General features: G+C 42.0%; 2 protein-coding genes across 3 annotated transcripts; both read right to left on the bottom strand.

Moving 5' to 3' along the window:
- Positions 1-2,248: 2,248 nt before the first annotated feature.
- LOC124074572 (ankyrin repeat and IBR domain-containing protein 1-like) lies at positions 2,249-20,828 on the bottom strand. 2 transcript variants are annotated; one of them, XM_046417630.1, is made up of 21 exons: positions 20,502-20,828; positions 16,828-17,210; positions 13,895-14,066; positions 13,625-13,756; positions 12,799-12,990; positions 11,466-11,583; positions 11,127-11,347; positions 10,138-10,226; positions 9,865-10,009; positions 9,503-9,663; positions 8,937-9,025; positions 8,540-8,670; positions 8,285-8,419; positions 8,097-8,183; positions 7,900-7,966; positions 7,656-7,801; positions 6,457-6,635; positions 6,273-6,324; positions 5,629-5,682; positions 5,356-5,479; positions 2,249-4,993 (listed from the first exon to the last, which is right to left on the bottom strand). In XM_046417630.1, exons 2-21 carry the CDS (start codon positions 17,013-17,015, stop codon positions 3,486-3,488), a joined length of 3,990 nt encoding a protein of 1,329 aa, XP_046273586.1. In that variant the 5' UTR covers positions 17,016-17,210; positions 20,502-20,828; the 3' UTR covers positions 2,249-3,485. The 2 variants fall into 2 exon arrangements, with proteins under 2 accessions (XP_046273586.1, XP_046273585.1); XM_046417629.1 differs by having other exon boundaries at positions 2,249-4,996; positions 20,502-20,825.
- Positions 20,829-21,186: 358 nt separating this feature from the next.
- Positions 21,187-22,896, bottom strand: LOC124074573 (receptor-transporting protein 3-like). Its single transcript, XM_046417631.1, has 3 exons — positions 22,739-22,896; positions 22,233-22,404; positions 21,187-21,741 (listed from the first exon to the last, which is right to left on the bottom strand). Exons 1-3 carry the CDS (start codon positions 22,752-22,754, stop codon positions 21,396-21,398), a joined length of 534 nt encoding a protein of 177 aa, XP_046273587.1. The 5' UTR covers positions 22,755-22,896; the 3' UTR covers positions 21,187-21,395.
- Positions 22,897-25,899: the final 3,003 nt, after the last annotated feature.

Here is a 25,899-nt window from a genome sequence, read left to right as displayed (position 1 = left end):
AACTAAACTAAAAGCCATATGTTCAAAGAAATCGATTATTTCCCTCTAAATGACCAACCAGCGGTCCGAACTTTTTTGTAAGTATGAGCAGTTAAAAACAAGAGTAGTATAAACTTTTTTCACACCTCATATTTTGACTCGTCACAGAAGAAAAAGCAGAGGTGTTACGAATATTGTTAACAATAACTCTGTTGTTTCCAAGTGTCCCAGTTAGCTCTGAGTGTGACACAGCATGACCAAGACCACGATCATGAAGCTGAAGCAGCTTATTCACACACCCTGAAGTGCTGTATGAGTTCAGATGGAAAGCTTGAAATTTGTACGGTAAATTCTACTACGGAACTTGCTTTAAAATGTTGTTGTAGTTTCCGTTGGTTGCCACTAGATGCTGCTAAAGAGTCATATTTTTAACCACTATGATATTGATGGGTACACTAAACTTTTCGATGAAAACAATTGTTTTTGACATGGTTTTGGAGATCGCAGAGCACTCGTATAAAGAAAAAAAAACAGCGACGCACTTTCAGCTCTTTTTATTGAGAGTAAACTTTGCACTGACACTTTCATTTACAGTTTTGGCCACATGTTAAACCTCCCAAATGGACTGACTGGGAATGTATCAAGTATCTTCTATGAGAGTGCAATTACATGTTTTTTTTAATTCTGAAGTGGTTGGTTGTGGGGTTGTTAATATATAAATATTATATAATGGGTACAAAATGGTAAAGGACCATTCAATTCTAAATTAAAAAACAAAACAAAAAAAGTAATATTAATAATAATAATAATAATAAAAGCCGCACTCATGAGTCCTCCACATCTTGTCTAACAGCATTGGATTAGTGTAACACATTAACAGCATGCTTGTGCAAATTAAAAGGCCCACGGACTCAGTGCTTCAACTGTGTTGCCACCATGCAACCTAAAATAAATGTGTGCAGTCATGTTAAACAAGGCATTTATCAGGACACAATGTTTGAAATGCTATGGGCGCCGCCTGCAGCCCTCACATCTCAGTAGGCTTCATGAAATGTCTTCGTCAGCACCTACAAACTGTCCAGCACCTTCACAGTTTAATGTTCAATAAGGAGAGGAAAAGGTGTTGCTTCAGGGCTTCAAAGTCAAGATCACTTCAGTGGAGCACGCCAGACCTCACGCTTTAAACAAGCTTAAAATTCAAAATATCAATTATAAGCAATGCATTTTTAATGCCATGTCCCATTCAGTATGACTGGGTGTTTCTTTGTAAAATAGAGGGGGATTGGTCAACTAAGAATTTGTCCTTATATAGTAAATCTTTACATTATTTTGGCCTGCCATTAAAGTATGATCAAAAAACTCAATTATTATCATCAATTCAGTCCCCAAAGCACCAAAATGTATCCAAAAACAACAGGCAGTGTATAAATATCTTGTAAACATTGCAAATGGACGATAAAATTCTCAGATAAAAGGTGGATGGCAACCCATGATCAAGATTCAAGATCCTTAAAAAAAGGCTAAATACATTTGAGCAATTTTCAGATAAAGTGGTTGGTAATTATTCTGGGTTTTAGGGAAGTAAAATAGCCAAAATTTGAGTTTCTCTGAAAATAAGGTTAAGTAAGATACATCTGAGTATGAGGATAAACTACTGATTAAGAAGCTCAATGTATAGTGGTGTGTTCTCCATTAATTTTCATTAACAATTCTCTTCAGTACGTCCAAAAAGCAATGACACTGATACCAACAAATAAACCAATACGATCAAAGCAAAAAAGGCACACAGACCCAACAACTCTGGTCTCAACTTGAAGAAATTTCAGCTCCATAATAACTGATAAAGAAGTTAAAAAAAAAAAAAAAAGTTAAAAACCCAACCCATCTTCCATCTATCAGTGACACACTTGACTAGCCATCAGTAGTGGAATAGATATGATAAAAACAAATAAGAGTGTTTTCATTTTCAGTATTATCAGAATGCTTAGGCTCAGGCTCAGCTCTCACAACAGTTTCAACGTGCAAAGAGACAAACACTGAAGTCACCCTTCAGGCCACACCCAGTTGTCTCGTTTCTCAAACAGCATCGCAGGAAAACTAAATCTGAAATATGGTGCACAAAGCAAAACTAGAGAACAATCACAATCATTATTCTGAATTGTATGAATATGGGATTTACTGCAAAGTCAGACTATAGACATTTTTATATTTACAGTAAACCAGAATGTTTTATTTTTATTTTCTCTCTCTTATATCAGTGGATTTAGTTTTATTCCACTGTATGATAAAAGCATGTCCATTTAAATATTTGTTTTTATTTTTTAATAAACAAAGATAATTACTGACAGCATTAATAATTACATTTACATGACCACCAAATACTTTTTGTGTTGAGAATTGGTGCTCAGCATTATTTAATATGAAATTTTTTGATGCTTCATTTTAAAATACAATTCATGGATGAACGAAATGTTGTGATGAGATGTATTCTATGACAATCATGAGGCCCAAATTATCAGTATAACATTTTGCATCAAGACTTTTGCTCACTGAAACTGTGTTGTGAAAAGTGAGCCGAAGCACATCTCTATTAAAGAGAAATGGAATGGGTGGCTGGGTGGTGCAGACAGCAGGAAATATAGAGGGATCACTTCCCCCGATAACAAGCACCCATGTTGCTGAGTTCCTACTGACTCTTGAGGGCACTGCTGACCTCTGACCTCCCTGTGAGGAGTATTACCAAAGAATCATTACTGTCATAAAACCCAAATAAGCATGTGTGACTTTTACTGAGCAGACTGATGTATCATCATTCTTGGCAGCCTACTAAAAGGAAAGCTCAGTAGTGCGCTGGGCTCTCTGTCAAAGCAGGCACAGTGTGCATGAAGGTCCAAAAATCAGAATTAGGCCCTCTGATTGTACAGTACGCTAAACGAGCTCCAAGGTTACAGTTTTCGTCATATTTGGCTCTATGAGCTCTGAAGAGGCTCGTGGTTGGGTCAGTGTGTTGATAAAGTCTGGGCACACAAGGCAAAAGTCTGGATTTCAGCATGAACAGCAGCATCAAAACTTCCACCCTGGACAAACTGAAAAGACATATACAGGAGACGGGGAATAAATAAAATGAGAAAACGAAAACATGTGCAGCATCTTATGTGTTATGATATCAGTAGCTTTCCATTGATGTACTGTTTTAAACACTCATTTGTTTTAAAGAAAAATGTCTGTTTTTAGAGCAGACAAAAGCACTTAAAAATGCGTATGACATCATTTTTACTGGACGAAGTCCACAGGGCTTTATGTCCTCTCTAGATACAGTATAATACACACAGTAAACAACTTCCAACGACCCACATCTTTCATTGAGGCATCATTGTAATATCTTATATTTTTCAATCGGTGTTTCTCTCTAGTTTCACCAGTCTTTTTCCTCTTTCACTTTTATCTCTCTCTGCTCTCTCTTCCTGCACTTGGCTCAATGCTCACTCTCCATTGTTCTGTGGCTGTTACACCAGGTGTACTTGTTCCTCCCACTCCTCAGGTGACTGGTCCCCTTCCAACTGAAGAATGAGGTCTAAGTCTCTCTCTGTGGTTGGGGCAGTGTGTGTGGGACTGTTTCCGCACTGGGAGTGCGAGCGTGGGTGTGTGTGTGCTTCGTCCAGCGGCACGTCAGCCACACACCCTGTGTCCACACACTCCTCGCCAGGCTTCCTGTTTTCCAGGTCCAGATTGCTGGGCCTTGATGTCTTTGGGCCCTCTGCGCCCGCAGCACCTAGACGGGGGCTCGCCGACACTCTGTCCGTCTCTGGCTCGCCCTCCAGGGGCTGCCAGATTGGGGCAGGGATCACATCCCTGGAAGTCTGGCTCTCTGATTCAGTCTCTGTGTGTGTGTCAGGGGAGGAGTCAGTTTCTGTGGTGGGTGGGGAGGGGATAAGGGCCAGGCTCTGGGGGTTGTTCTGCGGGTTGATGTTGTTGTTAAACCAGGCCATGATGTTGTCCAGCAGCTGGGCACTGGCCACAGGGTCCAGGGGCTCCAGACTCTGAGGGTCACTGGGGGTGAAAGGGCCCCCAGGAGGGATCACCGGTGAAAGCAGCAGCTCCGGCTCAAGCTCTGGAGACGGGAGGCACAACTGGGCAGGGGGCTGGGGATCTAATTTGGGTGGGCGTTCGAGAGCATAAGCAGCAGGACGCTCCTGAGTGTAAGAACTACTGTGTTCTGGGCAGGGGTTGTAAGAGCTGTCTGGTTGTGGGGTGCTGTCATACGTGGCTACGTGTTCCCGGTTATATGAACTGGGATGAGCTGGGTTTTGGGTGCATTCAAGTGCACAGGAGGCAGCGTGTTCAGCCTCCGCCAAATAACCACTGGAGTGGCAGTAACTCTGCTCTTTGCTGTCATAGCGAGCTTCTGTGATGGTGATGTGGTCAAGCACATATGGGGTCGTCAGTGCATTCTGGTCTTGTCTATGGCTGCAGTCGCTGTAAGCAGGTTCGATGGTGTAGGGAGCACTGAGTGTACTGTGGTTGTATGTGTGATGGGAGCAGAGCTGCTCTTCTGTGTTTGTGTCCAGGTCATAAGGAGTGGTTATGTTCCCCAGTTTCATAAGGCTATCTCCCAGCTCCAGCAGCTCTGCACTGAGAGAGGGAGGCGGGGGAGGCAGGGGGAGGGAGTTAGACCTGGGAGGCTGGGATGTGGAGTCTGTCCTGTTAGGGGGGCGAGGAGGATCGAGGAGAGAAGCGGGGAAGGAGGAGCCTCTAACTCCTGGGGCACCCTCTGTGTTGAGAGAGTGCAAAGCAACATCACCCAGGTCTCCAATGGGACCCGGTCTCCTCTCCTGTCCTCTGTCCAGTCCACGCTCCAGCTCCATTCTTCCCTCCATCCCTCTCTCCAGGCCTCCCTCCAGGCCCCGCTCTCTGCGGGACTCCTGAAGCGACAGCTGGATGGCCAGCAGGATGTTTGGGTCATCTTCATCCAGCGAGCCCAGCGCTCTTCTGCGGCTCTCACTTCTCTCTGGACCTTCTGGAACACAAAAATGCGACCATAAAACAAGGACTGCTTTGCATAACTTGATTGTAAATTGATCCCCGAGACCAAAGCCTCTGTGCAAAGGAGCTATAACTTAAAATCCCATTTGCTGGCTGTCTGGTATAGTGACAAGTCAAAATTTATTGATGGAGGCAAAGAATGGAGGTAGATTAGGATTCAGAGTTTGTGCCAATATGTCGCTATAAAAATTTGTTTATGGTTCTCAAGTGAAAATAGTGCATATTCAGTACAAAACTGAATTCACTTCCAAACTGCCCCACACTGTTTGCCTTTTGGATAATATTTTTTTAAGGAAGGGCTTCATATAAATTATACTGAAACGTCTGCCCGACCTGTGTTGTCACTCCTCCTGCTGGTCTCTGGCGTGTTGCTGCTGCTTCGAAGGTTGTGCAGGCTCAGCATGTCTCCTCTGCGCCGTGGCCTGTGTCTGCGGCGGTACTGGATGTCAGCATAATCCTGCGAAGAATGATTCAAAGTGGGTCATTTCAATGCCAACTCCAAAAGCTGTATTATAAGTCTATTTTGTATCGAGCAGGTTCTCAATCTTCGGCACACAAAACCAGGCCCATGCATACATTCAAAATGCAAGAACCGTGGTGCGTTACCTGCGACTGTCTCTCTCGTTCTCCTGCTCCCGGTGCAGAGTGACGACTCCCCATCTTAACACACATAAGCAAACTCAGTCAGCTGCTGTAGTCATTAGGGATGTGCCACAATACCACTTTTTTTCTGACCAAATACAAATACATTCATACTAGACAGTGTGGGGGCCAAACTTTGAAATACAAAAATGCAACTTATTTATTTAATTAGGTAATTACTATTTATTATCCTCACTTTCTCACAAATTACAGTTTTTTCACTTAATGAAAACCAGATAATTAACTAGAAAATGCTGTCAGAGGTCCACCAAGAAGGCAGTCAGTGCTTAGGACAAAACCCACAGTTCAACTAATGAGAAACATTTGGTCAGCAAAAGTAGCTCGACTGACAGGAGGTTACATTCACACTGCCACAAAGTGGTATTGGGTGTGGTTGTATCAGAGTGATTTTGTGATTATGAGTAAGAGTACACGAGCACAGTATTGGACCAATATACAATACTGTTATTTGTTCATGCATCACATGACTTAGGTCACCAAGCACAGGTCCAAGGAATAACATATGCTGGGCATGAACCAAAAAGTTAGCTTGACAACAAAGTTAGTCAGATATTTCAGCATATGAGAATACAGGAGGAGTTTCCTACCTCAGGGGAGGCAAAGCCAAGGTACTCCCACTCCCACGATCCTCCAGGGAAACTGAAACAAACGCAGAATGTTTGCTAACAGTGACACACGAGGGAGACATTTGAACTTTGTCTTCTTCATCAGTGTCATTGCACAGAAAAAGAAGCAAACGAAACCATGTGCTGCAAGTATGTTTTTTCATACTTCCTGCGGGGAGGCTCAGGAGAATCATTGGGGGCGACGCCACGGGCCACTGACGCCAGGAATTCTTGTCTCTTCTGCTGCACGAGACGGGCAGCGCTGATTATCTTGTGGCAGGGCGTCCTCAGGTACGGTCTGTTGACCTTCTGAGCCAGATCCTCCACTACCATCTCCAGGTCCGTCTGGAAGAAACACAAAGCAATAACTTAACTCCCATTGGCTCAGAGACTGGAAATTCTCATTTAAAAATGGATTTGCAACTAATTTTTAACTCCTACTACTAGACATGAGCTGATTATGAGTATTCTTTATCTCAGTGGAGACTTCATCCAATTTGAAACTCACTCAAGTGTCTCTGGTAGTGCCAATACTTTTGTACAACTCTGCTGTGCTTATCTACTTCAGATCAATCAGGAATATTGCACCATTATTGCACCCTGCAGTTCTGTATAAAATGGTGGGCAGTGATAACATGCACTGACTAACATGCACTTTAGTTACTTCAGTACAGGCACTGATTTCTGCTCATGTCATTATCCACCTGCTGTTCATTTGCACTGGTTACCTCACCTACTTGCACTATACTTCCACCCTGCACTATCTCACTTTTGGACTACCTCCAGAACCATATTTATTTTACTTATTTTATTTTGTTTTACCTTATTCTATTTTATTCCACTATTATATGTTACTCGTTACGTTCTATGTATGCACCAATCACCAAGACAAATTCCTAGTAATGTGAAACCTCTTCACTTACAATGGCAATAAAGTCAATTCTGATTCTGATTCTGATTCTGAACATGATATGATGCTAACAGGTTATGTGTGCAACGCACCATTGGCAATTTAAACACACTGAACAGTTAAAAGCTAACTTAAAAGAGGAATAACAGCAACCAAAAATGTCTCTAAACTGAAGAGACAACAAGGTGCAGGAGCCCCTTTATCCTCCAAACAGAGGATGAGATACATTGAGATTACAGGGATGTTAAATTACGGTACTGTCATGCTGTACCATTTATATCAAGTCTGATGGTCATATTACCACAGGAATTTACTAACAGTACCTGTTCTAACCAGTTTGGTCGAGTGTGGTCTACTGATTACAGCAGTCTTTAGGGATCACTGCAGGGGCTTTAAAGTTGTTAGTCCTGTTCTTGCAGAGGACAGATACGTGTCAAAGATATGTATTAGATTACCTGCATGAGCTCAAAAATCTCCTTCTGGGTGCTGCCTTGCTGCAGGAAGAAACCGTATGGATAAGAGCACTTCAGGATGCGTCGAGTCTTCAGCAGCTCACAAACACCGTCTTCAATGAACCGCGTGTTTGGAGGAGTGCCTTCACCTGAATCAAACAAAAGGGAAAAACACACACACAAAGTTAGTGAAGCAAAAAAACGGGTGTATGATCTCAATGTCATGCTCAGTACAAGAGAGACTTACGACAAATGAAGGCTCTGCTCAGCTGCTCCATCTTCTCTTTAGCTGTTTTCAGCAGTTTCTGCTCCAGCTAACAGACAGAAAGAGAGAATACATGACCATCAGATTGTAATATACGTCTCATAGGGTATTTGTGAAATTCAGGAAATTCAGGATTTTGCAGTATTATAAATGTGTGTATGTGTGTGAGGGTGTATTACCTCATAACTGTGTTCATGGTTCTTGAAGCGAGTATAATAGTGCATGAAACGGTCCAGCTCCTGAAAACTTTTGTGCTTCTTTTCTGCCTGTGACAAAATGCAACTCGATTTCATTCAGATGGCTTTTGCGTGTTCAGAGCTTGTGCATGATTAAATGAGTATGTGTTCGGTGTTTTCTCAGTCTGTACCTCTACAGTCATCTCCTTGGACTGCTCCTCTAGCTGTTGGATGACCTCATAGCGAGTACAGCGATAGTAGCCTCCTGTTGACGAGCTGTGCTTCTTCCACTCCTCCAGACAGATCCAACAGAAGTCATATTTACACTGAAGAGAGAGAGAGAGAGAGAGGGGGGGGGGTTCTTTTGCAGTAAATAATGAAATGAAAATACACAATTCGGTGACCAGAGCTCATTATCTATGGCAGAGATATTATAATGTGTATACCTTGGCACACTGCATGTGATTGCAGCCCTCATTCTTTTGAATGGGCGACTTGCAGTTGGCACACGGTTTGGAGTTGGTCAACAGCCACAGGCAGTTAGCTGCATCTTCATAGGCCTCACTCACACCTGCCACTGTGGAAAGCACACACAAACACACACTCATATTAGCAACATCTCAATAGTCCAACACCTGCTCTGCAGATACACCCTCCAGCACACACATTTGGCAAATATCAAGGACAGGAACACCTGCCACTGTGTTATAAAAATACATTAGATAGATCCTGGTAGGCCGTTTTGACAGCTGCTCTTAAACAGCTTACTGTGGTGCAGCTAAAATGATCTCCAGTAACACTGAAAGAAACCTGGAAATACAAACAACACAGGAACAGACTTACACTCCTCAGGCTTCATCTCTGTGACCTTCTGAAGCCAGTTTCTCCACATCTGACAGTCACAAGGCTCATGGGCCTCGCCGAGGCACTCCCTGCAGACAGGGAGGGTGATAAAAAGAGAATTAGGTGCAGTTTTACACAGTGAGACTAAGATAATCTAACAGCTTGTTACTCATTACTAGAAAGAGAAGCAGAAAGAGAAGTAGATCACAAATGTTTTGTTGGCCTGGAAGAAAAAAAAACACTTTTTAGGTCAATTTTGGGTGCTGTAATAAAGAAAACTAACTTTCTGTATGTTTTAAGTAAGACTGGTTAATATTTTCAATATTGTTATTCCACACAGTGACCTCTTCTCCTGGCTGTGCAGGGTGTGTGTGGTTTAAACACTGTACTGGTCATTAGTTGACAAGGGGAGATTTGGTCATGTCTGAGAAAAAAATAGACACTGGGTGTGCTAAACAGCATACCAGTGACAATGTCAATAAAGCATTTGTTAAGTGTTTATAGTTGTGACTGTGATGGTCGCATAATTGGATGTGTGTATATGGCCAATAAAACACAAAATGTACCAGCAGAAGAGGTGACCCTTGCCACAATCAACAGCTGGGGAGGGCAGCAGGGGGAAACTGTGTGGGTCACTGTCGCCGGGGCCTGGTCGGGTGAGCCGCACTGCCCGCTCACAACGTGCTGCAGGACACCAGCGAATGGCAGGATTGTTCTCTACAAATGCCTGCAATAGGGTAGGAGGACAGGGGGATGCCAAAAAAGGAGAAAACAAAGAAAATTTCATACAAATATGATGCAAGAAAAAGGGGGAAAAAAAGACAACGCAAACTTGCAGCTTGAAGAAAAACACTCCTTTAGCTGGGGTGGCCTTAATGAGAACATGGACACCAATACTTAAATGAGTATGTGGTGTATTTTTTTTTACCTTGATGTCAAACTGTAAATACCGCTGGTCCATTTCTCTGGAAACCACACTCTCGATCACATGTACTGGCACCAACTGGTAGCACTCAAAGGCCGGACAGAAAATATTGTGTGCATCACCCTCCTGAATTTTTACATTGAGAAACCTGAGAGACAAGTAAGAGAGACAAGTAAGTATGCAAGTATGCACAAAGGAGAGATTAGGCATAAATGCTCAAACACACTTAAGTATGTAGGCCAGGGACATTTATACAAAAAAAACACAGGTCCCTACCCTTCCCAGCATGCTCTGCAGAACTCATGTCCACAGGACATGTCCACTGGATCCTCAAACACTGAGATAGAGCAGAGACAGATTCCACACTGCAGAGAGACAGAAGACGAAGACATTCAGATGTTGCCTGACATTAATGTTATCACAGTGATACCCAACAAGTGAGTCCATTTTGGAGGACAAATCATTGTATACCAATACTATATGTGTCCTTACAGTGTAGCCAACTCTTTCCAATGAAAGCAGCTAGCAATTGCTCCAAAAGTCACTAAAAGTTACCAGATTGCATCACACATCTGTTTGCATATTGATGATGTCTTCATATATTAAGTATGAGTGTCTGTAGCAGGGAGAGAGAGATCATCTCCAGCCACATAAAAAGGTAGATAAAAAATCTTGAGTTGAAAACTCACTACAAGAAGTTTAAAAATTAGCCGTTTAATTTATCATTTGTCTATAAAGTCCTAAATCTAGCACGAAGGTCACCAAGTTGGCAGCACAGCAGTGGACAAGAGGTTGATGCTTATGTGCAACGACACAGAGCAGAAAGAAGAATCATTGCTAGAAAGATGGACTATGATCTCCTTTGTTCCAGTAACACTAGAGATTACCCTGCCATAACCAAATAAAACTTTGCAGCCGGCCAAATGTTCAACTAGAATAAACTAAATACTTCAGTCCATTCTTTCATGTCATCTGTCGATGCATGGCACTAATTTTAATACAAGAAAAAAATACTGTGGTCTAAGGCAAGTTCTGAAAGGTCTAACATCTAGAATTCAAGAGTGAGAACAGCACAGTTCACTACATATGGTTCCCAAATGAATTATCTGTACGATTTCCAATAATACTGTCACCACAACTTGTCCAGAAATCAATCATTAATCGACTAAATATTGCCACTCACATACAAGTACAGCATTTACTGCCTCTTCGAGAGTCAACTGAGAGGAAAACCTCTCCTATTTAAGTCACCCCTGGTGTCTCACCATAGACAGGCCCTCCTCTCCAGGTGTGAGGCAGCTGTCGGTAGGGGAGGTGAGGGTGAGAGTGAGAGGTGAGCGCGGTGTCCTGGGAGTGCGAGGCGAGGGTAGGGTGTCCCAAGCATTGTATCCACTGGGTGGAGGGGTGGGCATGGTCACACCTGAGCGCTGGCAGCAGCCATCAGCGTCTGACATCCAGGCTTCCAGAAGCTTTTCTCTGTCCCAGTCTGTGAGAGAGGGAACGTATATGTAGTTTTCTCTGAATACTGCGGTCACAATGACAGTGCTGTGAGGGTTTGTGAAGGTGTCATAAATGTCCATTTTCTCTGATACTCAAACACACACCATGTGCTCGGAGCAGGGCCTCAGCAGTGAACAGGGGGGCTTGCAGCATGTCTGCCGTCTCTACAATCAGCATGTCCTTCAGTCTGCGCAAGTCCTGAAGCTTTAGTCCCTCATAAGGCTGAAAAGACAAAGTTAGAGAAAAGTGAGAAAATCACAGAGGATAAAAAAAGAAAGGGGTGTTAAGGCAGAGACAGGAAGAGGAGAAAGTTATTTCACAAAACCATGGAAAGTTTGAGATTTAGATACATTTAAGGAAGTGAAAAAGGAGGACAGGCTTGTGGGACGGTGGGGTTTGTGGAAAAGAGAGATTAAGTATTAGCATGGATTTGGCTGCAGGAAAGAAGATCAAACTGCTATCAGTTGGCAGCAGCTGCTGCTGTAAGAAGACTGTGCTGGAGCCCTCTGTTTAAATGGGACCCTGCGAAGCGCAAGGCAAGGTGGGCGCATGTGTATACTTGTAAAACCTGGGCTAAGCTGTGACCTAAGAGAGCATTTGAGGAGGAAAACGGCGATAACTGAAGGTGAATGGTATGAATTCTGTAAAAGTATGTTAAGTGAGTAATTTAACCAGCTCAATTTGTCCATAAACACAATCACTAAGCTGTATACACACAAAAGCACAAAAGAGCTTGGAGTAGCAGCTGCCCAGGCCAATTGATTGATCAACATTTCTCAAACTCTGCAAAAGTAAATCTCATGTTGAAGGAGCACGAATGAGTAAGATAACATAAAACGCCAAACAACTGGTCTCTAATTTGCTTCAATGTAAACAGATTGTAACAGTGTCCTCAGTACTAACAGTAACCCCTCATCTTGGATCCTTACAGAGTATTAAACACCGTGAAGGAGTCTGTATGTGTCTTGGCTACTCGGCCTTGTTATCTTCATGTGATTTTTCCTTCTACTTCTCTGTGGCTGAGTGTTTCACTTTTACAAAGTGACATGCTGACACGACCACAAAAATAACAACAATGACACAATTATGTCCTTGGGTTAACAAGAGCAATAATACCAGAATGTACATCCCAAAGTCACAAGATATTACTGATAATCCCGCAAGATAAATACCTAAGACCTGATATACCTTATAACTAGCATTATAAAAATCATCCCACGTCAAACCACAAAAAAAAAAAAAAATAATAAAATAAATTAACAGGAAACCACATGACAACGTTTTCCCAACAGCGTAAGGACACTCCTTGTGAAGTGAATGCATCAAAGTTGCAACACTGACTAAGAAAGACCCGTGACCTTAAAAAGCATAAAAATAACATGTTCATTTTAAAACGAGCCAGCAGGAAACCCCCAGATCTTGTAACTGTGGTCTCACCTCCTTGTATTGCAGCAGGTTGCCTTCACCATGTGCGTCTGTGTTTGACTGCTGAGCTGAAGAGGAGGAGAAAACCATCTGTGACTCCAGGCTGAGAGCCAGCTCCGTGTGGTGATGCCGCTCGGCATGGTCACATGGCGTCAACTTGTCCTCATCCTCCATAAAAAGATCCGCCTCACTCTGGATTAGCAGCTATGTGAGGGGACAAGGAGGGGAAAAAAGAGAACAAAAGGAATGGGAGGAAAAGGACAGAAGTGGATAAAAGAGAGGAACAAGAAATTGAAGGAACTTGCAACAAAAGAGAACAAAGGAAGCGAGAGCAAGTGGACCAGACAAACAGAAATAGGAGGCAGAGAGAAAGAGCAAATAGATGTGATGGTGGCAAACAGAAAAGAAACACCAGAAAGGGAAGCAGCCAGGATGAGGGAGGAAAAAAAAGCAAAACAACAAGAAGAGAAAAGGTGCAAAGTGAAAGTGAACAAATACAGATTATGAAAGAGGTGAACAAAAGCAAAAAGAAGACAGGGAAGACATATGACTATATCAGAACTGAGCTCAATTTTCTTTCGGTTCAGGAGGTGGATTTTCTTCTAAATTCAAGCGCAGTAAAATCTGTGTTTCAAGGCAGAAAGCACTACTTGGATGACAGTAATGAAACACAAAGCAGATGCTCATGATGCAAGGACTGGTTAAACATTGTCAGATAGATTTTACTGGCTGTTAAATCTTTGCTAGATCCGATCACACGGAACACAGACAGATCTTCTACAGAGAAAATCAAGTTCATCCTAATGTAAGTTTGGTGGTCCACACATTTTTCTCTCACCTCCACACAGCTCTTCATGCCCGCAGCGGCAGCATAGTGCAGACAGGTGCTGTGGTGATTGTCTGTGGCGTTGACATTGGCCTTCTCGAACTGGCCTCCCTCCAGCCTGGCCCCAGTCCAGCTTAGGATCAACTGGCAGCGGGGGAAGCCACAAATACACACACTACATAATTGGGAACTTTGTCGAAAGCAGTGCCTTTATACAGTATGCTTTTTCAGACCGACATGTACTTTCGTACTTAGAAGTTTACTCTGTCCATGTGTTTGTACCTGCAAGGAGTCTGCACGACGCTGCTCATCCCTCTGGGGTCGGGCCAGTCGTGGTGACAGTGCTCCCTCTGACAGCAGCAGGATCTGGGGGCCTTGGCACAGCACGTGGAGGCACGTTTCATTGTGCACGTTACGCTTGTTGGGGTTCCCCTCTTTACTGAACAGGAAGGACCTATATGATGCAAGTCAACAAGAAAAGTAGCAATTATATAAAACAGAAAAAAAGCTTAAGGGCAAAACAAGCTCACAGGAGTTTAGAAGTGATGTGGAAAGAAGAAACAAAACAGCAACCGAAAGAAAGCTTAAATCAGAGGTCGACAGGGAAGGTGGAAGAGAAAAGTGAAGCATGCTTAAGAGGGAGACAGGTGCAGAGGAAGGAGTAGATGGAGGGATGAGTGGAGATGAAATTAGGATAATGTTTTGTAGGGAGATGGATTGTGAGTTGATTGTTGGTGGATAAGAAGAGAGAGGGAGGAGAAGAAAGATGGCAGAATACATTTCTAGACTATTTCTGTTTAACATCTCGAAGATAATGGACATGCTGGCTGGCAGGTACACTTGCACACATGCGCACGCGCACACACACACACACTATGGATCGTGATGGATGTGCAAGTTGCACTTGGAGCCACACTGCGGTTGCAGTTCTGTTTGGTGAATAGTTTTTCTCTGCTCTTTGTCTAAACCACCATTTACTGATTAGCTTTCCACTCTTTCATTTGGCTTCACCTGTTGTGTTTTTCCTCTCTCCCTTTCTGGAGAACTTGATCAACTTCCATCTCTGCTTTTCTATCCTATATTTACCCTTTTCTCCTCCTCTATGGCACCCTTTTGCATTGTCTTTTTCCATTTCACATCCTCTTTTACATTAACCTTTGGCAGCTCTGTGTTAAATTGTATAGAAAAACCTGTTTCTGTTTCATCAGTGGTAAAACATGAATAGGGGTACACTTGAAAAGGCCTTTAATTAATGTGAATTCAACAAAAAAGAAGAAAATAATAGGACGTCATTCCATTCCATTGAATGCATACAAAAAAATGTTGCAATCCCTCTCGTTCTCCGCTTTGGAGGATAAATATGGACACAGCAGCAGCAGCCACTATTGAATTAGTGTTTAAATGTTTCCTCATTGTGCAGTCTTTCAGTCTGATCTTCCAATGCTGTCCTGCTCTTCCACTTTTGACCTTCTTATCCTATCAGCTACAAGCGCCTGCAGCCTCCCCCTAATGACAGTGCACTGCCAATTCACCCACACAGCAATAATCACTAATTATTCCCTTCTCAACTACAATGTAGTTGACGACCCCCCCCCCTACACACACACACACATACACATCACCACCAGCTTTACACACATAACACACGAAATCCCATGTTCAGGACAGATGGAGCTAATATCTGTCTAATAGAAATAGCAGACTAGAGGATGTCACATGTTTTACTGCAGTTATAGAGTACCAAAGCTGCTCAGACGTTGCAGTAATTTGACGAGGGCAGGAAACCTCAGGAGAGAGAGACACTAAAATTATGGATTAGTTTGTGGTCTATGACCAAAAAAAGGAACCAAACATGTATAGCGACCCAGACAAAAATAAAACAGGAAGTTGTTGGAAAGATCTTTATGTCTTGGCCTTCTTCAAACAACAGGAAATCAACTGCTCGTGAGTAACCCAGTCACAGTTGTTATTTACTTTTCTAAGACTGCGCTCCCAGTTGTTGTGGAGGAAGGGTTACACTTCCTGAACTACATCCATTTTCCAGTAATAGGTCTATTTGTGATTTCCCACTTTGCACATCTCAGGGGATTACTGGCCAACCCGACCCACAGAGACAACTAGAAGAGAGCGAATAAACACGGAGCAGACACATGTTAAAAATAATCTGAAATCTAAAAAAAAAAAAAACACACACACTGTGCATCTACCAGCCCACACTTGTCCTCTGTGAATCTTTATTTTGTCTGAGATTTCTCGGCTGTCTATCTGCCTGCCTCTGTCCAACTGAGCTTCTGGAACAAAGAAGCATTTCCTCTGATACTTATCAGGAGCAGCGCACCATATTCAGCACGCCTTTCTGACCCATTATAGGTTAGTAGGAAGGGACACAAATAGCACACCATGATTCACTGTGTTATATTCACAGACTCGGACACATTAAGCAGTTGTGCAGTCACAGTTTCCCCCCTCCAAAGACACACATGCACGTGTGCACACATGCAGATGCACAGATAATTAACTGGCCTTTTGAAACAGCTTCCTCTGAACCCCCCCACCCCCCGTAATCATGGAAAGAAAGGCAAGAGCAAGGAAGAGTGTGAGGAGGAGAGGGAGGTAAGGAGAGCTATTGAGTCACGGAATCAGCTGTCTCGGTCACGGCCAGCAGCCTGATTATCCCCGCAGGGGGTAAAATGACACACTGGTGTCTTACTCTCTGTATGTTTTTAGTTTGATCCCTTTCTTTAAGGTGGAATTGGACTCTCACCCCCATTTTATTGTTTCTCTTAAAACATCATCCAAGGGGCAGTATGCTGGTAAATGTGTGTGTGTGTTTATATACACCTGTTTCAAGCATGTATGTATGTGAAGTGAATGCTTCTCTGTTAACACTTTCAACGCAGCACTGTAATCTAGCATTTAGCATTGAATTACAGGGCTCACAAGAAAGAGATCAAAAGGTGTTAACTGGCAAGGACTTTCTGTACAATATGTCATCTTACTTACCTTAAAAACACAATTATAATATGTAATAGAATATGTTGACAAAACTGACATAATGCAAAATGTTATTCAATTGAATGTGACTCACTAGTCTTTTCAGCTGTACTGGGTAAGTGTTTCAGACATTGCAAGCTGTAGTCTCACAAAAAAAATATTGAAATAAATCAACACCTCTGTCATTCTCAACCAAATCCAAAAAAACACGCAATATTTACCTGAGCAAACGTGTCATGGCATGGCGGCAGACATAGTGCAGGGGCGTGTTGTGCTGGTACTGCTCTCCATACGATGCATTCGGGTCCAGGCCATCCCTGAACTGAGGGTTTCCCTCATACAGCTGCCAGGCCAGGGCCTCATCACCACTCACCAGGGCCTTGCGGAACTTGGTGGCTGTGTTGCCCATGGCTTTAAGCTGGCTAAGGGTCACCTAAAGCTAGCTGTGGCAGATACCTGCCTGCCTATGCCTCCCTTCCTCCTCTTCGTCGTTGTCGTCGTCCTCCTCCTCCTCCTGCGGCGGCGGCTGCTGCTGCTGCTTTTCCTCCGCCCCCGTTCACCACAGGTCACAACTCAGAGCAACATGGTTCAGTGTTTTCCTGCCCTGTAGGTAAAAGAGAGAGAGAGGTTGATTAGAGGAAAAGGATGGTGGAAAGAGGGACATAAGAGGGAAGAATTACAATGAGTTGGGTGAAAAGGAAGGTAGGTGAAGGTACGAAAAGGGAGAAAAAGTAGGGAGACAGCTGTACACTGAGAGACGGAGAGAGCAGCTCAATCAATCAGTCCATCTATCGATCAGCTGATGTGCTGCAGTGAGGATGTTATCTTACTGGAGAGAAAGGGGGGAAATGGAGGGTCAGAAGAAAGATGGTAGAAAGTCAGAGATGATTATGAAGAGGGTCGACGAGGGATAGGTTAACAATATCCAAGCCACTGATCTGAGAGTCAGTTTATGAAAGGCACAGCCAATGTAACCACAGTTGATTACTGCGAGTCCAGTTAGTTTGAGTTTGGGAAGAATATGTATATTTTTGATGGTTTACATGCTTGTCTACCATTGCTGATATGATACGTTTTAAACCATGCAGCACTAATACGTTTGGCCAAAACCAGTTTTACTTTGCCTCCAAGGCACTAAACCAAAGAATCACAAGAATCACAGCTATGGTAGCTACATATGAGTTTAGTCTAGACGCAACAGTAAGCTTCCAAACCACACATAGATTCACAAGCTATCACAATTCATTCACTTTTCATTAACTTGTTGTCAATTTTAAATATAGTTTTTTGTAATGACAAACATTTTTAAGATTTTAAGATACTGCATGCGAAACAAGAGGAATAGCAGAGCGGAGGAAAAGAACATAAATGAGAAAGAAACACGCACTCTTTCTTGTCACATATTGTACATAATCACTATCTTTAATCAGCGTCTTCTTCTCCATTTCCTTCCTCATCTCCCCATCTCTCCCTCTTTCTTTCTCTTACACACACACACACACACACAAACAATTTATCCTGTCTTTAACACACAAACAGCCAAACCATTACATCTTGTAATGAGTGGAGTCTGTATATGAGTGCATGTGTGTGTTGGGCCGCTGAGGGTATCATTACAGTCTTCATTCTATGGCCATCTGTCTGGCCCTCACAAAGAGCCTCTTTTAGCCTGGCTACAGTTGGCCGCTGGCTGGCCGGGCTCTGGAACATTTGAATAACGTGGATGGCTGCCTCCCCTCTACTGCCTCCCATTTCTATGCAGTGACAGACAGGGACACAGTTGGGGAAAACACACACTGACAGATGAAGACACACAGGCCGCACAGACGGTGCTACCACTGGCAAATAAGAGCTAGCATCTTGTAAGTTCTGCTGCAGTGATGTATTCAGAAGTGCGGACCTTGTGTTTCTTGTGAGTGCATATCTGGGGGGGTGGTGGTAATGGTGAAAGGGGGATACTACAGTTAATAGGTCAGTCTGTCTACATGGCCCTCTGTTTTGTGCACACTGGTTTATTTCCAGTTCACTTCACTCTTCTGCGTATCTCCGCCAGTTCCTCTCTGTCTCTCATACTAAATAAGGACAGGAAGTCAAGACATGGAGGAACTTTGGAATTCCAGGGATCACAAGTCCTGTCATTTGCCCTTGACAGTGACAGTGCAATTATGTACTATTACGAAAGCTCTTTGAGCCTAGACGTCATTCAGTGGTCGGGTGGAACGATACTGAGGAAGTGTTTTGCTCCTTGTTGACTGGACACTCATCCTGTTTGTCTTAAATGTAGCTGGGTATGCTATGAATTGTGTCTGCAAATGAACAATTTTAAGTTATATTTATACCACAGATCTACACAGAGCAGGCCTCTAGCACATATTCTATTCCCCATTTTAGGTAATGTTACAATCGAGACTTAATGACTCATGAGCTCAAGAATCCCAAACACATGAACACTGTCTTTTGATTCCTGTTGAGAGGAATTCAAGTCATGGCACTCTACATTTCTTGAAAACCAAGCAACAAAACCTCAAAACAATATCACAACTTATGAAGATAGTTTGGTTCCAACTTTTTTGTGTGAAGAATTGATTCACTTAAAATTGATCCTTAGGTTAGACACAAGACTGTAAGAAACTGTGTTGGATGGTATTTTCCAACATATTGTGAAAAAATGTTTGATTGATTGACTGATTAATCAAGTAAATAGATTGACTCCGATTAGTGCTGTAAATATCCATTATTTTTAAACATTTAACAATTTTTTTCTAAATGATTGCTTAGTTGTGAAATGCCAGAAAATTATGAAAAATGTATTTTAAAAAAATGTATACAAAAGCTGAGAAAAGCAGCAAATCCAAACTTGAGACATAAGATAGATGTAATAGTCCACCCAGTGGGGAAGAATGAAATCGAGAGTGTTTGGAATTTAAGCTTGACTTCTGACTGCTGATTAATTTTCTGCTGATAAACTATTTGACTAATCCTTCCAGACCTAATGAAAGTAAGACATCTGTAACAGTCCTACCATGGACACTGCCTATCATATTGAGGTATCAATGACTTATTGATATGTATCTGAGCTTCATAAGTTTTTAAAGTCCTGCTATGATCAGCTATAGCTACGATTAGGCATAAACTAAATGCAAACAAAATAACAACTTATAATTTCAGTCTTTCCTGCCACCACCTTAAAAGTCAAATCTATTCTGTTACTTTCATTATTAGATGTCTTTGAAAGACATAACACCCACTGAGGTGCCGTAACAGTTAACAAACCTTACTGAGACCTGACACACATCAACTCGGACACCTCAGTCAAAGTATGGTTGAATCATGCTGCTGTGTAAACGGACAAAGTCAGGTTGTCAAAAGAGACACAAAACTTATGAGGAAGACAAAGTCAGACAAGAGCTGCATAATGAGATATCGCGCAGATTACTTCAAGTGCAGTTTGGCATTTACCTAAATTAGCTAGGTCGCCGTGTATAAGCTAAATATTCAGGTCAGACCTCGTGTGGTTACCCCTCAAGAAGTGTGTCAGCATGAAATGGAGCACAAAACAAACAGCAGTCGACTTCTCTCTACATGTTTCTGTCCATGCGGCCCCTCGGTTAAAGCTTCTTTGTTCAACGCACTGACAGTCTGTGTGAATAACTAAGCCAACTAGAAAGCGAGTATTAGGTGTACGTTGCCCGAAATGTTGCCGACAAAACGCGTTACCTTTGGTGTTAACGTTTTCCCAGGCAGTCGTGGGAAAACGTTAACACCCTAAGCAGCCTACCTTCCTGCCGCTACCGAAGCTAGCAAACCCTCTCTTCACCTTAAATTAGCGCATTATGTTAGCCTCAACTACCTACCACCAAGAATGATAACATCAAATCTCCGCCGTTTTACTTACACTGTCGTTTCAATTGGTCACTAGCCGCACATTCGGAAACCTTCGTAAATCGAGGGCCATTATCTTATCACTGTCATTCGCATCCCCGGATGCTTTTCGGCTGAACCATCCTCTCTGCCACCGGACCCGGCGGGGACGATGATACTGCTGCTAAGAGCGGAGAGGTGAGACTGACTGGATCGCCTCAGTATGTTGTTGTGGCTGCCAAAGAAAAAACGTACTGCGCATGCTCTGTACTAACTGTCACACGGACAGCTTTCACCTGATTGGTTAGCTGTCTGGGTTCTCTGGGTGGTTTTGTTTGGTTTACTGTCCTTTTGTTGTAACCGTTTTGTAAAATTGTATTTTAGCAATTATAGCAGATGATTCCTAATATTTTGTATATTTCAACAGAAACAGATCAATCTGGGTACTTAAAAATATATGCATTTTAAATCCAACCTTTTTGCTTTCTGACTCTTGATCCAACAAACTCCATGTAAAATATCTACAAAGTAATCTACAAAATCTTAATCTACTAACAAACATGTCACTACAATTATCAAATAAATAATTATATTTGTGTCTAAACTGTACAGCAGTATAAAGTAGTATAAAATGGAAGCAAAGTGGTTAAGTTACACTCCACCACTTGTCCTCCACACTCATACATAAAATTCATAAAACAATCATCACCCAAAAAAAATAAAAGTGCTCAGGCCTTTATTAGAAGCAACAAAATACAAAAAGATACAAATCTAAGATTTACTGTAAGAATCTTATTATTGGTCTTGCTGCTAAATAATTTTCATAACACAACATTAAATTTCTTAATGACATAACTTTAACTAAACATAAAAAAAAGGGAATGTGCAAAGGAGCATGGAGCATACTGCAGATATGACACATGCACTTCTAGTCATCATCCTGACAGCAAATACCCATACGGCAGGCCTCGCACAGGGAGGCCTCATGTGGCTTGGTATACACCCTATTAGAGCATGCTGACGAGCCTCTGTCATCATCATCATCCTCATCTCCGTAGCAATTCTTCCGGATTTTGCGGAACAGCCTGAGCAAAGCTTCTTCCACTTCTTTCTTGGAAAAACCAGGGAGATCAAACTCATTGTCTTGGCAACGGCGGCAGGCCTGTCCAAAGGGCCGCATGATCACTGTCCCCCGGTCACCTCGCAGCCGGTAGCGGAACAACACCACCACCCGTGCTGAAGGCCAGGTCTTGTTGCAGGACCCACACTGGAAGCTGTGGAAGAAGTGAGAACACAACAAATGAAGTCCACTTTAAACAGCATGACTTCCCCTGCTTAACCAGGGTGCAGTACCAGATTTCTCCACAGAATGACACTGTTTTATGACCTGCATGGTGGAGAGTAACAAAGTGGATTTACTCAATTGTAATTGATTGACAATTTTAAGGTTCTTTTACTTAAGAATATCCAACTTATGCCACACTATACTTCCACTTTACTACACTGCAGCAGAAAATATGAAAGTGTTTTTTACTTAACTACATTCCTTTACTGCTGTAGTTATAAGTTATTTTTATTTGACATGAAAAACATCAGATGAACTTGGCATGAAGATGCAGGAACAGGAAGCAGTCTAAGAAAGCATAACAAGTCAACCTGTATATATACAACCAACTACCATCACACACAGGTTTTTGTCCATGTTGACCTAAATGAATATTGAGTTACATATCTTGATAGTTTCAAAATATATGACTATACATACTTTCCATATGCACAGTGGCTGTAGACCTTCCAGCCCCTCTTCTTCTCCTCCTTGGTGACTGTGTCTGTCTGACTGTAGTTAAAGTTGAGACTCCACTGGTCTCCGTAATCCAGCTCACTATCATCATACAGCAGCTCATCAAATGTGTCCAACCACAGGGAGGGAAGCCAGTCTGCACGAGTGGAAATTGAACAAAAAATGCAATGTAATTCAGGGAGGCTAATAAAAATATAGACACTGCTCTTATTGCTCTTTTAAAAAGTGTTTTTTGTCAGGTCTGCTCTTGGAAATGAGGGTCACACCCTTCTCACATCTTTTTGAATCAAAAACTCAGAATTAACATCATAAAAAAAAACCACTATATAAATATTTCCTGTTATGAACAATAATGAAATGTTGACTCTGCAGCAATGGCGTCATATTGATCAAAACACACATTGCAAAACACAAATTATACCGCATATTTAGGAATTACCGTACAAGAAAAGTACGAACTGGTGTGTTACCTGTAGCTCTGCTCATGTTGTTTGTTTCCGATGTCTTTTATCTGATGAGTGTCTGGTAAATGAGTTGAAACGACGCTTGACTTTTGAATATGGCTGTGCAGTCTCTGTATTTATTGTCGACCAGCGGCTGTTAGTCTGGAAAACGAAACTTAACATCATTACTTTCATTTTGCTTCTAGTTGGTCCAGTGTGTGATGCTGGGCTGATCCAACGTCATGAGCCAAACCCAAATATGCTGCTGCTCACGGAGGGGGATTTTTATTTAGTTTCTTAAGCCTTAATTCATAAACAGGCATTGCGTCGTGTGTGAAATCCCAAATCCCATAAAAAGCTGATCAAAGATTATCAAGCAAGTCAAAAATATATAATAGGAATATTAATAAATTACAGTGTAAAAAAGAAAAATAATATTTAATTCGTGTCTTCGATTCTCCAATCATTTTGTCGCAGACAAAACTTTGACCAGCTGCATTAAGTTTTTAAATCTTGTGTTTGTGTTTAAGGGTTCCTTTTACATTTCAGCTGCTTTTTTTTTTCTTTTTTTGGTCTTGGCACACCTTGCATCTTTCCCCAAACAGCATTTGCCATTCTCCTCATGCCAATTTGATTTGGATCAATGTCCATTTGTTGTATTAATTCATGTACTTTTTGTTTTTGACGTACTGCAAGTGTGATGCAATCAATGCAAATTTCAGCCAACACACTAAGGTTTAGGTCAGCAGGGGGCAGTATAACACAGGTTGTTTATGCGCAGACCGTTGAAGTAGACGTAATTGCAGTTCATTTGAACTTAAGGGGTGGCATAATTTGGTGCATTTGGAAAAGGACTTTAAGGAGTCCTGGGACTTCCCACAATCCACCGCATGTACTTCATGAGCAACAGCAATTGTTGCGTCCCTTTTCATAGACATCAGTGAAGATGTGATCTTTAATTTGTCCGTATTGCCAGAGAACCAATTTTGCTCCTGTTTGAAAAAAGAAAGACTAATACATAGGTTAAATTAGTGTCATTAAATTTAATGACACTCGGCCAGTCACCCAGCTGTCAGCAATACAATTAAGTTTTCAAGTTGTCAAGTCTAGCCCGTTTCGCATACATGTACTGTTTGTATGCCCTAGATGTGTTAAACTCATAAGCACCTCGCAATTTATACTAACAGTTAGAAAAAGTAAAGATGTATTCGACTCTTCGTAATGTTCAAGTGACATTTGTCTGAAACAGGTGCCCGCATCGAGCTGAGTTTTAACTGCCTCGTCAGCCACTCTGGCGACTGATCAGTCTTGTCTGCTCTTTGATCTGCAGTTCCGTCTTGCAGCCTGCATAAAACCTTCTTGGAAACTTAGCCAAAAGAGTTATTGGTGTAAACACTAATCTATGTCACCTGTCTGCTTTGGAGGAGGAGGAGGGGTGACTCTTGCTTTATTCTCTTCCTGTACCTCTAAAGGGATTTTCACACCTTGATATTTTATTCAAATATTTAAGTATTATATGCCTTTATTTTCATCTACATGTTTGTTCTTGTGCTCATTAATTATTTGTTGTTATTTCAAACTCAAATTATTATTAATTAATAGTAGTAGTGTTGGTAAAGGAAGTAGCAGTAATGCATGCCATCAATAACATAACATGGTGGTGTCAGACTGGTTTGAAAAGCTTTGCTTGCTTCCTGAATAATCATTACCATCATGACAGCTTTAATAATAGCATCAAAATGGCAACACCTGTCACAGGTATGCAGGAACGCAGTCAGTTCTCTCTCTCTGTCTCACACACACACACGCGTGTGTGACTTATTAGGTTTAAATGAAAAAATTTGTGGAGTTGTTTATGATTTATGGTGATGCTGCACCCAGCAGCACTAAATGTATTATTATAGTGCTTGCCAGAGCATCCTAACAAGCTCTGGTCAAAGCAAGAACAAACACACACATTTGATAATAAACACACACTCACATGTTTGTCAGACTCTTAAAAGAAATTTCAATGTACTTGTCAGTGATTATTTAGGTGTTATCTGTCATAACAACGTAATGGCAGTTGTGTAATCTGGCCTCCTAGCTACCCACATACACACACATGCATACAAATATTCTGGCAATATTGTTTTACTTTCTGAGGGTCGTGTATTAGTCTCTTGCTCATTATCAGCTAGTGAGAAGAATTATTTTTGCTGCATCTTGTTCTGCAGACCTGCACATGATGCAGACTGAAAAAATGGGTGAAATATCATTATATGTTGGGTGGTAATGGAAGTGTAGTCATGTCACTGGGATGAGACTGCATACTCACAGCCCTCCATACCCACCCACACACACACGCACACACACATGCACACATAGAAACCCACACACTGTACGGTATTGAAGTACACATGTGTGCACCTTTCCTCTCAGCACTGCGGTGTAAAGATGACCTCAAAGCTCCAGGCTCCAGAGAGTCACCTTATACTCAGGTGTGATATTACAGCGTGAGAAAAGCATGCTGGGAAAGCTCACAGAGCTGCAGAGATACAAGCTCGAGAGACACAAGAGTAAATCCACAGAGTGACCTCTTTGTCTCTCATTGCCTTTCTACAGCACTGAAGTAAACTCCTGTTGAAACAAGTACAGCTACAACAGTAAGAAGTAAATTCAGCAAAATGTGACGCTAAAGCTACTCTCTTTCATGCTAAGAGTGAGATGAGGAATTCAACAACACTCTCATGTCATTGTGAGCTCAGCTTAACATAAAGTCTGGAGACTGGGGCAAAGTGCTAGCCCAGCTCCTTTCTAAGATAAAGTCCGTCTACACAAGAACATCTAAAGCTCAATAATTAACATGTTATGTCTGTTTTTTTTAATTTGTGCCAAAACTCCTAATTAATTTCCTCTCAGAGAGTCCCTAGAACTGTTAGGTTCAAAAACACATGTTGTGCTTTCGGAGGTGGTCAGGTGCTGGACTATTTTTTGCAGTGGCATCCTGGAGTCTTGGTCGCTACCTTCTGGGCTCACATTGTGACTAATAATTCCTGAGTGTAAAAAACACACCTTGTTTTTCTTATATTTGACTTTTTGCACAGATTAATGGACTGGAGTCATATGACTTGAACTCAAGTCACAAACGAGGACTTTAGATTCAATGTGACAAAATCAAAAAAGATTTGCACTGATGGCTTATGACT

Source organism: Scatophagus argus, chromosome 17, assembly GCF_020382885.2.
Source record: "Scatophagus argus isolate fScaArg1 chromosome 17, fScaArg1.pri, whole genome shotgun sequence".
NCBI classification, from domain to species: domain Eukaryota; kingdom Metazoa; phylum Chordata; class Actinopteri; family Scatophagidae; genus Scatophagus; species Scatophagus argus.
This window is presented reverse-complemented; position numbering and strand designations above follow the sequence as displayed.

Coding starts and splice junctions, on each gene's coding strand:
- LOC124074573 (XM_046417631.1), bottom strand. Junction 21,742..22,232: donor AGCCACTGTGCATATGGAAA/GTATGTATAGTC, acceptor CTTCTTCCACAG/CTTCCAGTGTGGGTCCTGCA.
- LOC124074572 (XM_046417629.1), bottom strand. CDS start 17,015: ATGGGCAACACAGCCACCAAGTTCCGCAAGGCCCTGGTGAGTGGTGAT. Junction 12,991..13,624: donor GCATGAAGAGCTGTGTGGAG/GTGAGAGAAAAA, acceptor CCCCTCACATAG/CTGCTAATCCAGAGTGAGGC. Junction 4,997..5,355: donor CAGGAGGAGTGACAACACAG/GTCGGGCAGACG, acceptor TTTGTGTTCCAG/AAGGTCCAGAGAGAAGTGAG.